This window comes from Petaurus breviceps, unplaced genomic scaffold (assembly GCF_028583685.1).
Source record: "Petaurus breviceps papuanus isolate PSGF00001 unplaced genomic scaffold, PetGlider_PUasm1.0 131, whole genome shotgun sequence".
NCBI lineage: Eukaryota > Metazoa > Chordata > Mammalia > Diprotodontia > Petauridae > Petaurus > Petaurus breviceps.
Window position 1 is genome coordinate 4520424 of NW_027185674.1, and position 12381 is coordinate 4532804.

At 37.9% G+C, this 12381-nt stretch overlaps 1 protein-coding gene across 3 annotated transcripts in view; it reads left to right on the forward strand.

Moving 5' to 3' along the window:
• The window catches only part of SMAD2 (SMAD family member 2), a 102656-nt gene that overhangs the window by 68744 nt on the left and 21531 nt on the right, over nucleotides 1-12381 (forward strand). For all 3 annotated transcript variants that reach the window (XM_069104703.1, XM_069104711.1, XM_069104702.1), the window contains 2 exons: nucleotides 1266-1340; nucleotides 11961-12014. In XM_069104703.1, coding sequence (XP_068960804.1) covers nucleotides 1266-1340; nucleotides 11961-12014 — 129 coding nt within the window. The remainder of the gene's footprint in view (nucleotides 1-1265; nucleotides 1341-11960; nucleotides 12015-12381) is intronic.

Genomic DNA, 12381 nt, shown 5'->3' on the forward strand with positions numbered 1-12381 from the left:
TCAAGTAGACAGATTTCCAAACTGTCCAACCATTACATCCATACCCAGTCAACATCTGGGTTTCCACATTCTGGGTTTTTCAAAGCCGGGGGACTCTCAACAACGGCTTCCCAGAATTCAGATCAAATCACAGAACACTTCTCAGAGTGAGTCCCAAAACAAAGCTACACATCAGGGCTTATATAGCCTTCTCCTGGCTCAGAGAATGTAACAACCTTATTGACCCACTGGCCAATCAAAAAGTATCTACTGAAAAACAAGCCTCCCACCCCAGGCTCCAGGTGCACGTTAGCCTAGGGGCAGGGAAGATCTTTAAATCTGCATTTCCATTACACCTTCTTGGATAACTTGATTTGTTAGGAAGTGTTTCTTTATGTGAATCCAAAACCTGCCTTTCTCCATCATCCATTAGTTTGAAAGCCAGAGAGGTGCCTTTTCAGACTGAACTCAGAGTACACCACTTTACCAATACCTCTCTTCATTTGTGAAAAAACTCAGACTAGCATATCAAGGATTAAAGCAATTGGGGTTAAGTAACTTGCTCAAGGTTACACAGCCAGTTATTATTTCTGAGTGTGGTGCTGAGTATCGGAGCCCGGATTTGATCCAGGTCATCCCAACACTGGAGCCGGTGCTCTTACTCGCTGAGCCACCTGGCCGCCCCTAAGCAATGGGGGTTAAGTAACTTGCTCAAGGTTACACGGCCAGGTGTTTCTGGGTGGGTGCTAAGTGTCTGAGCCCGGGATTCGATCTCCAGGTCTTCTCGACACTGGAGCCGGTGTTCTTACTTGCTGTGCTACCTGGCCGCCCCGATTAGTTACATTTTTAATAAAGCAGATATTTTAAAAATAAATCCTGTGTCTGGATTCCCTATATTTTTCTTTTAATCGCCTTGTTAAAAAAAAAAAAAGTTAGCTTTCAGTTTTCCATGAGTAAGAAAAGCATTGGTAGGGACTGGTGTCTCTGAAATACAGAATCAGTTCTAGGGTTTCTTTGAAGTTGTTTTTTGACTGTTGACCCAGAAAATATACCTGTAGTAATTATCCAGATATATAAAATGATAGCTAAGTAAATATAGCACTAAATTTGATCTTTAGTAGAAACAGATTTAATATTTCATTGACAGTGTTTGGACAGGAACCTGCTGTTGTCCTGTTACATGAATACGTGGTATCTTAGTTACTGTTTGAGGAGTTATCTAATAGGAAAAAATGGTTTCAGTACTTTCCAAATGATATGTCTGATTTGTTTAAATTTTTTTTTAGAAACACCACCCCCTGGATATATCAGTGAAGATGGAGAAACAAGTGATCAACAATTAAACCAAAGTATGGACACAGGTATTTAAAAATATTTTTTCTTTCAAAACCTTTCCAAAATTGGCATGGATAATACTGGGGAGGAACTAATAATATTGAGAAGCCACTTTTTAAAAATAAATTTTAAATTTTACATGGAATTTCAGATTTTTATGATGGTATAGTTTGTGTGTGTGTGTACACACACACATACACACACACACACACACAAATATTTATAAAAATCAGTCTTTTCTATATCTTCAAACAGCCTAAATCTGGTATAAAGTTAGCTCTTGCTGGGTGGGTGTGGTGTAGTGTAAACCCTGCTGAGAGGTTTGCAGATCTCTTGAACTTGGGAGTTCTGTTCTACACTAGGCTAAGCCAATTGGGTGTTTGCACTAAGGTTGGCATTAATATGGAATATGGCAAGCTCCTAGGAGCATGAGGTCACCATAATCCCTAAACAGGGATGAACCAATACAAGTTTGTAACAGAGCAGGCCAAAATTCTTTTTTTTTTTTTAAATTTGTTTTTAGTTCTCAGCATTCATTTCCACAAGATTTTGAGTTACAAATTTTCTTCCCGTCTTTCCCCTACCCACCACCCCCAAAACAGCAGTCCCATTGTATACCCCCTCCCCATTCTGCTTTCTCCCATATCCTTCCCCATGCCCCTTCCAACTTTCCAGTAGGGCAAGATAGATCTCTGTACCCCAGTGCCTGTATATCTTATTTCCCAGTTGCATGTAAAAAAACAATAATAATATTAATTTGTTTAAACATTTTATTTTAAAACTTTAAATTGCAGATTCTTTCCCTTCCTCCCTCGTCACTCACCCTTACTGGAAAGATGAGCAGCTCCATATAGGTTGTACATGTGTAGCTACACAAAACATTTCCATAGTGGATATATTGTTTATTGACTATATTTCCCTCCATCCTATTGTGCCCCCCACTTGTTCTGTTCTCTGCTTTGACCCTGTCCCTTTTCAAAAGTGTGTGCTTCCAACTTCCCTCCCCCCCAGCCTGCCCTCCCTTCCATCATCCCCCCCTCTCATCCCCTTCCCCCCTACTGTCCTGTAGGGCAAGATACCCTGTTTAGTGTGTATGTCATTCCCTCCCTAAGCCAAACTCAATGAGAGTAAGGTTGACCCATTCCCTTTTGCGTTCCTGCTCTTCCCCTCCACTGTAAGTTTTCCCTTGCCTCTTCTATATGAGATCGTTTACCCCATTCTGTCTCTCCCCATCTCCTCGCATTATATTCCTCTCTCACCTCTTAATTTCACCTTTTAAGTATTATCCCTTCCTATTCAATTGGTCCTGTGCCCTCTGTCTATGTGTATCTGTACACATATACGCACTCACATATGTATTCATATGCACATGTTCCCTCCTATATAGACATATATATGTATGTATGTAAGTGTATACATACATACACACACATTTATATTCCCTTCAACTATTCTCATACTGAGAAAGGTTTCATAAGTTACAATTACTGTTTTTCCATATAGGAATGTAGTAAATAGTTCACCTTTGATAAGTTCCTTATGATTTCTTTTCCCTGTTTACCTTCTCATGCTTCTTGTATCTGCATGCCAGATTTTCTATTCAACTCTGGTTTTTTCATCAAGAATGCTTGAAAATCCTCTATTTCATTGAATGACCATATTTTCCTCTGAAACATGATACTCAGTTTTGCTGGGTAGGTGACTCTTGGTCACCTTAATCCCAGCTCCATTGACCTCTGGAATATCAAATTTCATGCCCTTCGATCCCTCAGTGTAGAAGCTTCCAGGTCCTGTGTTATCCTGATTGTGTTTCCACAATATTCAAATTGTTTCTTCCTGGCTGCTTGTAATATTTTCTCCTTGATCTGGGAACTCTGGAACCTGGCTCTAATATTCCTAGGAGTTTTCTTTTGGAGTCTTTTTCAAGAGGTGATTGGTGGATTCTTTCAGCCCCTGTTTTGCCCTCTGGTTCTAAAACATCGGGGCAGTTTTCCTTGATAATTTCTTGCTTCTTTTTTTGATCTTGGCTTCAGGTAGTCCAATAATTTTTAAATTATCTCTCCTGGATCTATTTTCCAGGTTAGTGGTTTTTCCAGTGAGATATTTTTTTATTTGTTTGGATCTGTTTAATAGTGTCTTGATTTCTCATAAAGTCACTAGCTTCCATTTGCTCCAGTTTAATTCTGAAGGAATGATTCACCTCAGTGAGCTTTTGAGATTTTTTTTCCATCTGGCAAATTTGGCTTTTTAAGGTGTTCTTCTCCTCATTGGCTTTTTTAAGCCTCTTTGGTCATTTGAGTTAGTCTATTTTTAAAGGTGTTATTTTCTTCAGTCAGGTTGTTGACTCTCTTTTCATCATTTTTCTTGCATCATTCTCATTTCTCTTCCCAGTTTTTCCTCCACTTCTCTTGGTTTTCAAAATCCTTCTTAAGCTCCTCTATGGCCTGTAAGCAATTCATATTTTTCTTGGAAGCTTTTGGTGCAGGGGTTCTGAGTTCATTGTCTTCCTCCTCTTCCATGCTTTGATCCTTTTTGTCCTCAAAATAAGAATCTAAAGTTGGATTTCTGTGCTTGCTTTGCTTCCTTTGCTTGCTCATGTTGCCACTCAATTACTTGACTTTTGAGTTTTTTGCCACAGTAGAACTCTACTTTCAGAGAGGAGAGCTTTGTCCCAAATCACTGGGATTTTTTTCAGCTGCTGGATCTGTTACTTGGGTGCCCTCTCAGAAGCCTTCACTAGCTCTGGCACACTGGTCACGCACCTCAGAACCTTCACCCTAGACAGCGATCCAGATCCATGCAGATTACCCTCTGAATGGTCACTTGGTCCCCCTATAATCTGCAGGCCAGGAGCTCTGAAGCAGCCACGTGGTGACCACCGTGCCTCAGCTGTTTCTTCTTCCAGGGGTAGAGGCCAGACCACACTCCCAGACCCCCTGTTCCCAAAGTTCCCTCAGTTTATCTTTGGCATTTATGGTTTGATAATTTTGGAAACCACCACAGTTGTTGGTGATCCACTTTCCTGAAGTCCCTCTAGCTGTGGCTGGTCAGGCCACCCTGGGGCTAAAACCATGGACTCCTGGGGGGCTGGGCTCTGCTCCCAGTGAACTGCAATGGGCCCTTCCTTCCAGGCTGCCTTCAGCAGGAGGTTTGCTTCTCTCTGTCACTTTGTGGGTTCTGTAGCCCTAAAGTTTATTTAGAGTAATTTTTTAAAATAGGTATTTGAGGTGTTTATGAGAAGAGCACTTGGAATTTTCCTGCTTCTGTGCCACCATCTTGGCTCTGTCGCAATTTGTGTGTCTTTCAGTGGACTTGAAGACTCGATTCCCATGTTACTCTGCCTGATTGATAAAGCCCTAGTTATTCCTGAGGAATAAAGATGTCAGTTTATATTTCAATAGCCTAAATGAATGGTGGACAGTTATCACTGTGCTTAAAACTGCTGCCAAACTTTTTTTGAAAATTAAAGGTTAAAGTAGCCCATGATAAATGTAGATGTTTAGCATGAAAGTTCTGAGTTCAGCCAGGTAGATTGTAACCTCTTACAACGTTTCTAAACTTATTTGATTCTTGGTCTTTTCGTAGCTCCCTGACAGAATCTGCACATGTAATACGCAGGCCTCTTAATGGTTTGGAGACACCATTGGAGCCCTTGTTTATCGATCCTTCACACAAAATTGGCTTCTCTTATTTCCTTTGAAAATGCTTTACGCCGCCTCTCACAAGTCACCACTGATAGCATGGTGCAGCACACTTTGTTGGCTGTGATGTCATTGATCAATACCAGCGAAGATCATAACCGATTTACTATTTTATCCCATTCCATTTTTGTCCGTGTCTTTCCAGAAGCACTTTTTTTTTTTTAAGATTTTTCTTTTTGCAGGGAGGAAGGTAGGGCAATTGGGGTTAAGTGACTTGCCCAAGGTCACATGGCTTGTCTTGTGTTAAGTGTCTGAGGCTGAATTTGAACTCAGGTCCTCCTGACTCCAGGGCTAGTACTCTATTCATTGAGCCACCTAGCCACCCCTCCAGAAGCACTTCTTAAACATACTAGAGTCTTTCAGATGATGATTTTAATATTTTGTGGATACAGATGCAATACTCAGGCTGTCTACCTTGATTCTTTACCCTCATTCCGTATATGACTGACCCATCTCCTTTTCTAGTTGTATGTTTCTTTGATGATGTCTTTTATAACATGTTTTGCTTGCAATTCCTGTCTGGTAATATCTTGCAACCTTTTCCATCATGCATCTTTCTACTGGCCTTTTTTCTTTTTTCCTTCTTAGGGAAAATTTTTTTTCCCTGAGTTCTTGTCTTTCCATGATTTTGCAGTCATTTATAGCATTTTTAGAAGAATAAGGAGAGGGATAAAAAAAATAGATCTGTAAATTCATTATTGTAGGGAACTCCTAGGTAAGAAAACACCCTCTACCAATGTAGACTGGTACCTTCTCTGGCACTTAGAATTTTAGCAAGTTGTGTAGAATAAGAGGCTAACATATTTGCCCAGAATCATACAAGCAGTAAGTGTCAGTAGTGGTACTTGAATCTACATATTTCTTACCTTGGGGAGCACAGTCTTCTTCCACTAGAAGAAAACTACTGTTAAAAAAATGAGTTTTTGTATCAGTAAACACAGTGAGCATCATTGAAAGCACATTATAATTTCCCAAATGTGATCCAGTTGCTATTCCTGTTCATTTCTGTGTCTAATGCCTGTTTAAGACATGAATTGATAGATTTATTCAGTGAACTGCCCATCAAATTATATATCATAATCTGGGCTAAAATATATTTCTTTCCCCACACTGGATTGATAAACTAGTCTGTTTTGATGACCATAAATCTCACTGAGTGAGAGAAGCCCTGTAGTGTTCAAAGACTTGGTGCATATTCAGCACCTTTTCATCTGCAGACAGGAGTGTCTGGAGTACCCCACAATATGTAGCAAGTCACTTTTTCATTTTCACTTAGGACTGCCACCATACACTTCACAGACATTTTGGGGAGAGCACCCAGGTCTCCTTGATGTCACACTTGATACCACTATTCAGAATCATTCAAGAAAGTTATCACTTACTATGTCTATCATACAATCTTCTATAACCTCATATTTATGGGAGATAGCTTAAGAGCTTGAGGGTGCGTTTTGCTATACTAGAAGAATCCTCATGTTTGTTTGTTTTTTTTTCTTTTTTTCTTAAATGGGCTTTTGTTATAACAAGAGTTTGAGATCATGAAAAGTGCTGGGTAGCTTCTCCAGTGAAATCTAGCTTAATCTCTTCTAACACAGTCCTGGATCTAAATCATTACTCATCTGCAGAACCAGTTTAAGAAAATTAGAGGGTTACGCTAAGGTAACCTCATAGGTTCTTTCCACCTCTTAGCTTTCTGATGTACATGGATGACCATAACAGACTGCCTCTCCTGCTTAGTAGTCTCAACAGTTTTCATATTTTTTGTTTGTCTAATATATACAGTTAGGCCTATTTCTTTGATATATTTATATAGTGAATAGCAGTGTTCTTTACAAGCCAAAATAACCATCAATTGGCTTACTTTAAGCCAGGCCACAAGGTTCCTTAGTGATCTCCTAAAGGAGAGGCAACATGGTATAAAAATTGTTGCACTTGACTGGCTCTGCTGCCACTTTGGGTAAGACTAAGGGAATGTAAAGTACCCATCACCCATTTAACTCAAAATTATCATCTTTGAAAACTGGTTCACTTCTACACTGAAATAAGATTAAAATTTTGTTTTGTCTTCTTTTGGAGATAGAGTAAAAATAAAATTTTAATAGATTTCCTATTAATTTAATAGATTCTAATTTAAAATCTAAATAAAAATTTAATAGATTCTAATAGAACTCTGACTCATGGCTGGACTCTTTGTACAACATCACATCACCTCTTTATATGATTATGCTTTTTTCAGTATATAGATACTATTTACTGAGATAATGATTGAGTAGAAAATAAAATGAAGTTGTTAACAAGTACTCATTGCCAGCAGAATGGAAGTTTAAAGACAGGTTTCAAAAATCCTCATGCTATTCTGTGCTAACCTGTGAAATCCATCTCTATTTACAGATTTAAAAAACAAGCACAGTAAAGTTGCTAGCAAGGAATAAAGCTTCACAGACCAAAAATTGCCTAATGCAAACAAACCCCTGATAGAATGTTGTAGTAATCTATGTGTAAACTGAGAGAGTAAGGTAAAGTCTAAGTAGACAATATTAAATAATATTTTTTCCATGTTGATAGAGCTGAAATTATCTTTTCAAACTTGTTAAAACAAATTGGAATTTAGATTTATGAGTATTGTATATTGACACCTTACCTGTTTTTTTCACATTAAAATATTTTGTGTTTAAATATATATTATTAATATACTGGATTAGAAGTGGCTCACCTCTTAGACTCTTATATACTTCAGTTTTGGCAAATTGCCAAGATATCATTTATTTTTCTAAAATATGATACTGGGTGAAATAAATGAAAATAATTTATTGATTTAAAATGTACAAGTTTATCTTATATTAATTTCCATAATGAAGAATGTATTTTTGTAGAAAAAAATTTGAAGTGTTTTCCCCTTGTGATTTAAATAAACTGATTTCTAATTGGAGTAGATTATAAGATCATAGATTTAGAACTCAAAGAGAAGGGATCACGTAACCCCAGATGCCCAGAATTTATCTGAGACCATTGGAAAGCAAGAAGCAACCCTTGTCCCCGTCCCTCTCCAGGGCATTTCCCTTTCTTCGTATTTCCCCTTCAGACTTTTTCAGAACTGTTCTAGGTTGCTTGGATGCTTCAGTGAGCATACCCCTAATCAGAAGGTGAATTCTTGGAGAAACAAGGACTATCTCACTTTTTTTCTTTATTTGTATCTTCAGCATAGTGCTTGGCATATAATAAGTGCTTAATAAAGGCTTTCATTCATCTAGTCAACTCCCATGTTTAACAGAAAAGAAAACTGACACTCAAAAAGGGTCACTTTATCAAGGTGTTAAGTAAGTGGCAGGACTGGAACTTAATCCAAATGCATTATTAATTCACTGTACAACAGATTTAGTTTAATATCTTAATTATCCTAAAGTATATTAAGAGTTAAAGCTTTTACTCTAATGATCATTAACACTATGAACATTGTTATTAAATCAGACAAATCTGTTTTGTAGCTTACTATGTCTAAATTAAATAAGTGAATTTTCTTAACTCTACACATTGTGTACCCTGGAAGGCCCTTCATATTCATTGCTCTCTTAGAGTCCCTACCCTACCTTCAAGTGCTGCCTCCTTTGTAAAGACTTCACTAATTTCCCTTAGTTAGGGATTAATGTTTCCTCTCCCTCCTGAAATTATCTTACATTTACTTAACTATATACATGTTCTCTTTTCCAGTAGAATGTAAGCCTCCTTGAGGGGAGAAAATTTTTTGTCTTTTTTCTTTTTGAGGCTTTGTGCCCTGTACTTCTCTCTTTTATTTTTGGTTTGGGACTGTGATTTAATTGGTATAGGAAATCATCAGGATTAGCCTCTCTTCTGCTACTTATAATTTTATTGAATTGCCTGGAGCACTGAACACATACTTAAGTAACTTGGCCGGGATGTCTGTCACACATCCAATGTGATCCCCTGTACCTTTTTTTAATTTTTTTTTTTTGCTTTTTTTGGAGGGCAGTTGGGGTTAAGTGACTTGCACACAGTTTTTTGTGTTAGGTGTCTGAGGCCGGATTTGAACTCAGGTCCTCCTGACTCCAGGGCCAGCGCTCTATTCACTGTGCCACCGAGCCGCCCCAATCCCCTGTATCTTGAAAACTTTTAATGTGGAGTTTGGGACACTTTTTAAGTGATGGTTTTCGGAAAGTAGGATATCCAGTAAATGCTGGAGTATTTTAGGAAGAGTTTTTATATCTGTATAATTTTTATTCTCCCAAGGAAGCAAACAGTTTGAACATAGGGTGTGTTGTGTTCCCACAGTCCTTGAAAATTTGAAATAGAGGCTAAGCGATTTGTGCAGGGTAGCCAGGATCTGAAGCTGGATTTGAACCCAGATCTTCCTGACCCAGACTTGGTGCTCTATCCACTGTTCCATCTAGCCACCTCATCCTTTATGCTACTTGTCCTTTAAAGTTCCTTGTTATGTACTTCGATCTTTTCACACCCACCATGTGCTTCTCCATTGCCCTCTGTATATTTATGTTTAATTCTTCAAAGGATGTGGTTTTCTGTGACCTGCCTATGCAGTAATATTGGTATTCAAAAGATGAGTCATTGTTTCTATAGTAGAATTTGTTGTTATTAAAGGAATTTTCATGTTTCCTGAAGGCATTTTAGGCCATTCTTCTTTTGTGTAATTCTGCATCCATGGGGGGGGGGGGTGTACACATGATGATAGAAAAATGCTGTTAGATTCTTCATCGAATGTGATCCATGATGAAACCATTTGCATCTACGTGGTCTTTTCTGTTTCTTTGTACTATCCCCATCCCTCCCCGACACACAGAAATCCTTCATGAACACTAATGGTGACAGCTTACATTTATATAGTACTTTTAAGATTGACAAAGTACTTTTCCTTAAAACCTGGTGGGATAGGTAGTGTGAGTGTTATCACTGCTATTTTTTACATCTGAGAAAATGAAGACTCAGAGAGGCTGAAGGAATTACTGGGCCCTTTCCCACATTTATTAAAGGAAGAAAGTTGCAGTATGCTTCAAGGGCCTTAGGATTTGGAGCCCAAAGGGCTTAGGTTCAAATCCCAACTCTTCCACTTACTGCCCGCCTTTTGGCTTTGGGCAAGGAACTTTTATCTCCCTGGGTCTCTGTAAAGGGGGTTAGACTAAATGACCTGACATCTGAGATACCCATTTTAGTTTAAATGAGTATGTGATTTCTTTAAGGCACTTTCTAGTGGTAAATTCTGCCCTTTATTTGCACATCTTGAAATATTAGTCTCTAGAGAATCAAAGTTGCAGGGGACCCAAAAATCAATGGAGATTCACATTGTGAATATAGTCATTTTACTCTGCTTTGGTTAGTTCTATTAAACTTCCCTGGACAGCTTATCTCTTCAGGCCTCTCATCCCACCCTCCTGTATAGAGGCCAGTTTCCTCTCTTTCTTTTCCCCTTCTCTGCATCTCAGTCCATTGGTATCCCTCCTTCTACTTGCCCTTCTCTCTCTCTCTCTCTCTCTCTCTCTCTCTCCCCCTTCCTCCTCCCTTTCCCCCCCTCCCTCCTCCCTTCCTCCTCTCTTTTTTTTTTAACTCCTAATCCATTTCACACCAGAGCTGTACCTTCCAACAGCCTTCCTTGTCACTCTTCCCTACTCTTACTGATCTTCAGTCTCTTATCTCCTCACTTCTTTGCTGCCTATAAACATGCTCTGGTCTTCCTGTCTTCTCTTTCTTAATTTTATGACCTTTTGATCTTGTTAATCAATCTCTCTCTCTCTTTCTCTCTCTCTCTCTCTCTCTCTCTCTCTCTCTCTCTCTCTCTCTCTCTCTCTCTCCCCCCCTTCCTCCCCCTTTTCTCCACTTCCCTCTCCCGTTCCTCCTCTCTCCTTTCACAGCCTAAAATTTACTTCCTTTCCCTACTTATTTACTGATGTTCTCTTAAATGCCAAATCAAATGGCCTTTCTCTTTTATCTTTTGTTTTTAACCCTCCTAGAGTATTTCACACTGGACCAACTCTCTCCTAGATAATCTCTATTTTCTGTGTTTTCATAAGAAATGGCAAAAGAGAAATCTAAAAATAGGTTATTTGTAAAAAGATATATGCTGGTCATGTTATAAGACTTGAGTAACACATATATAGTCTGAGTATTACACTGCCATACATAAATAGGAAAAAATCTTGAAGACCTCCTGGCATTTAGGGAAGATCTTTTGTGGGGACTATGTGGTAGAACATGGAAAAAATTCACTAGATGAGATGACCTACATGGATTTCAATTTAGATTGATAGAATAGCCACATAGATTAGGACAGAGATGTTTTGAAGTACAGAAGCAAAGTACCCAGTATATAGTAGTTTTCTCTAAAAATTTTGTAAATTTTGTTTATACAAAGTCATTCCTAGGCCATTGCCATAATGTAAGTCTCCAGTAATAGACCCAGTAGGTGACTTATTTATAAATTTTCTCTACCTGGAATACAAAATTACCTGTATCATCAGTTAGCCATTATATAGGAGCAGTCCAAATTTTCCTTTTTTAGATTTTCTTTAGATCTTGTCGCTGAAGACATCTTTGTCTACTAGAAATAGCAGTTACTTTATATAAAACTGAATGTGTTTCAACCTTATTGCCTCAGTTTTTTTGTGAGATGTACATACTCACCTGTCTTTTTAATCTTTTCATTAGTCTTGTATGTAAAAACTTAGAGATTGTTGATCATTCCTTTAAAGAAAATGTGTGACATAAATGTACAAGAAGTGATAGATAATATATATTGACTACAAAACTAGTTGCATTTTAAAAAATAACTGAATTTAAAAAGCCCACGGGAAATTTTGTGTGCAGTTTTCCAAATTGTCAATAGTAATTGTAACTCATTTAATCATCCTCTTAGTATTAGTAATGGCAGCAGATCTAGGAGAAAAATCTAGCATATCTAACGTTCTCTTATTGTTCTAGGATCTCCAGCAGAACTCTCTCCTACTACTCTGTCCCCAGTTAATCATAGCCTGGGTAAGCCACCAATCTTTATCAGTTTTTTTTTAAGGTTTCTATTTGTCATATATTTGTGTAACCCTAAGTTTCTCTCTCTTTCAAGGTGTGATTATTTCACATGTGTGATAGTGCTCAAGTTGATTTGGGGAAAATGATGATTATTTTTGAGATACAGACATCTGAAGTATTACTACAATTCTAAATTCTTATTGGATGGAAAGAAAAATGACAATATTTTCTTACTCATGGAAAATTTAAAGGCCAGGTACAGCTAGGTTGTTTTAAGATAGTCCATGAACTTAAAATTTGTTTTATCTAAAATTAGTCTTATCTAAATATTTTAAATACAGATAAAGGACTTTTTAGGGATAGAGCTAGAATCTTA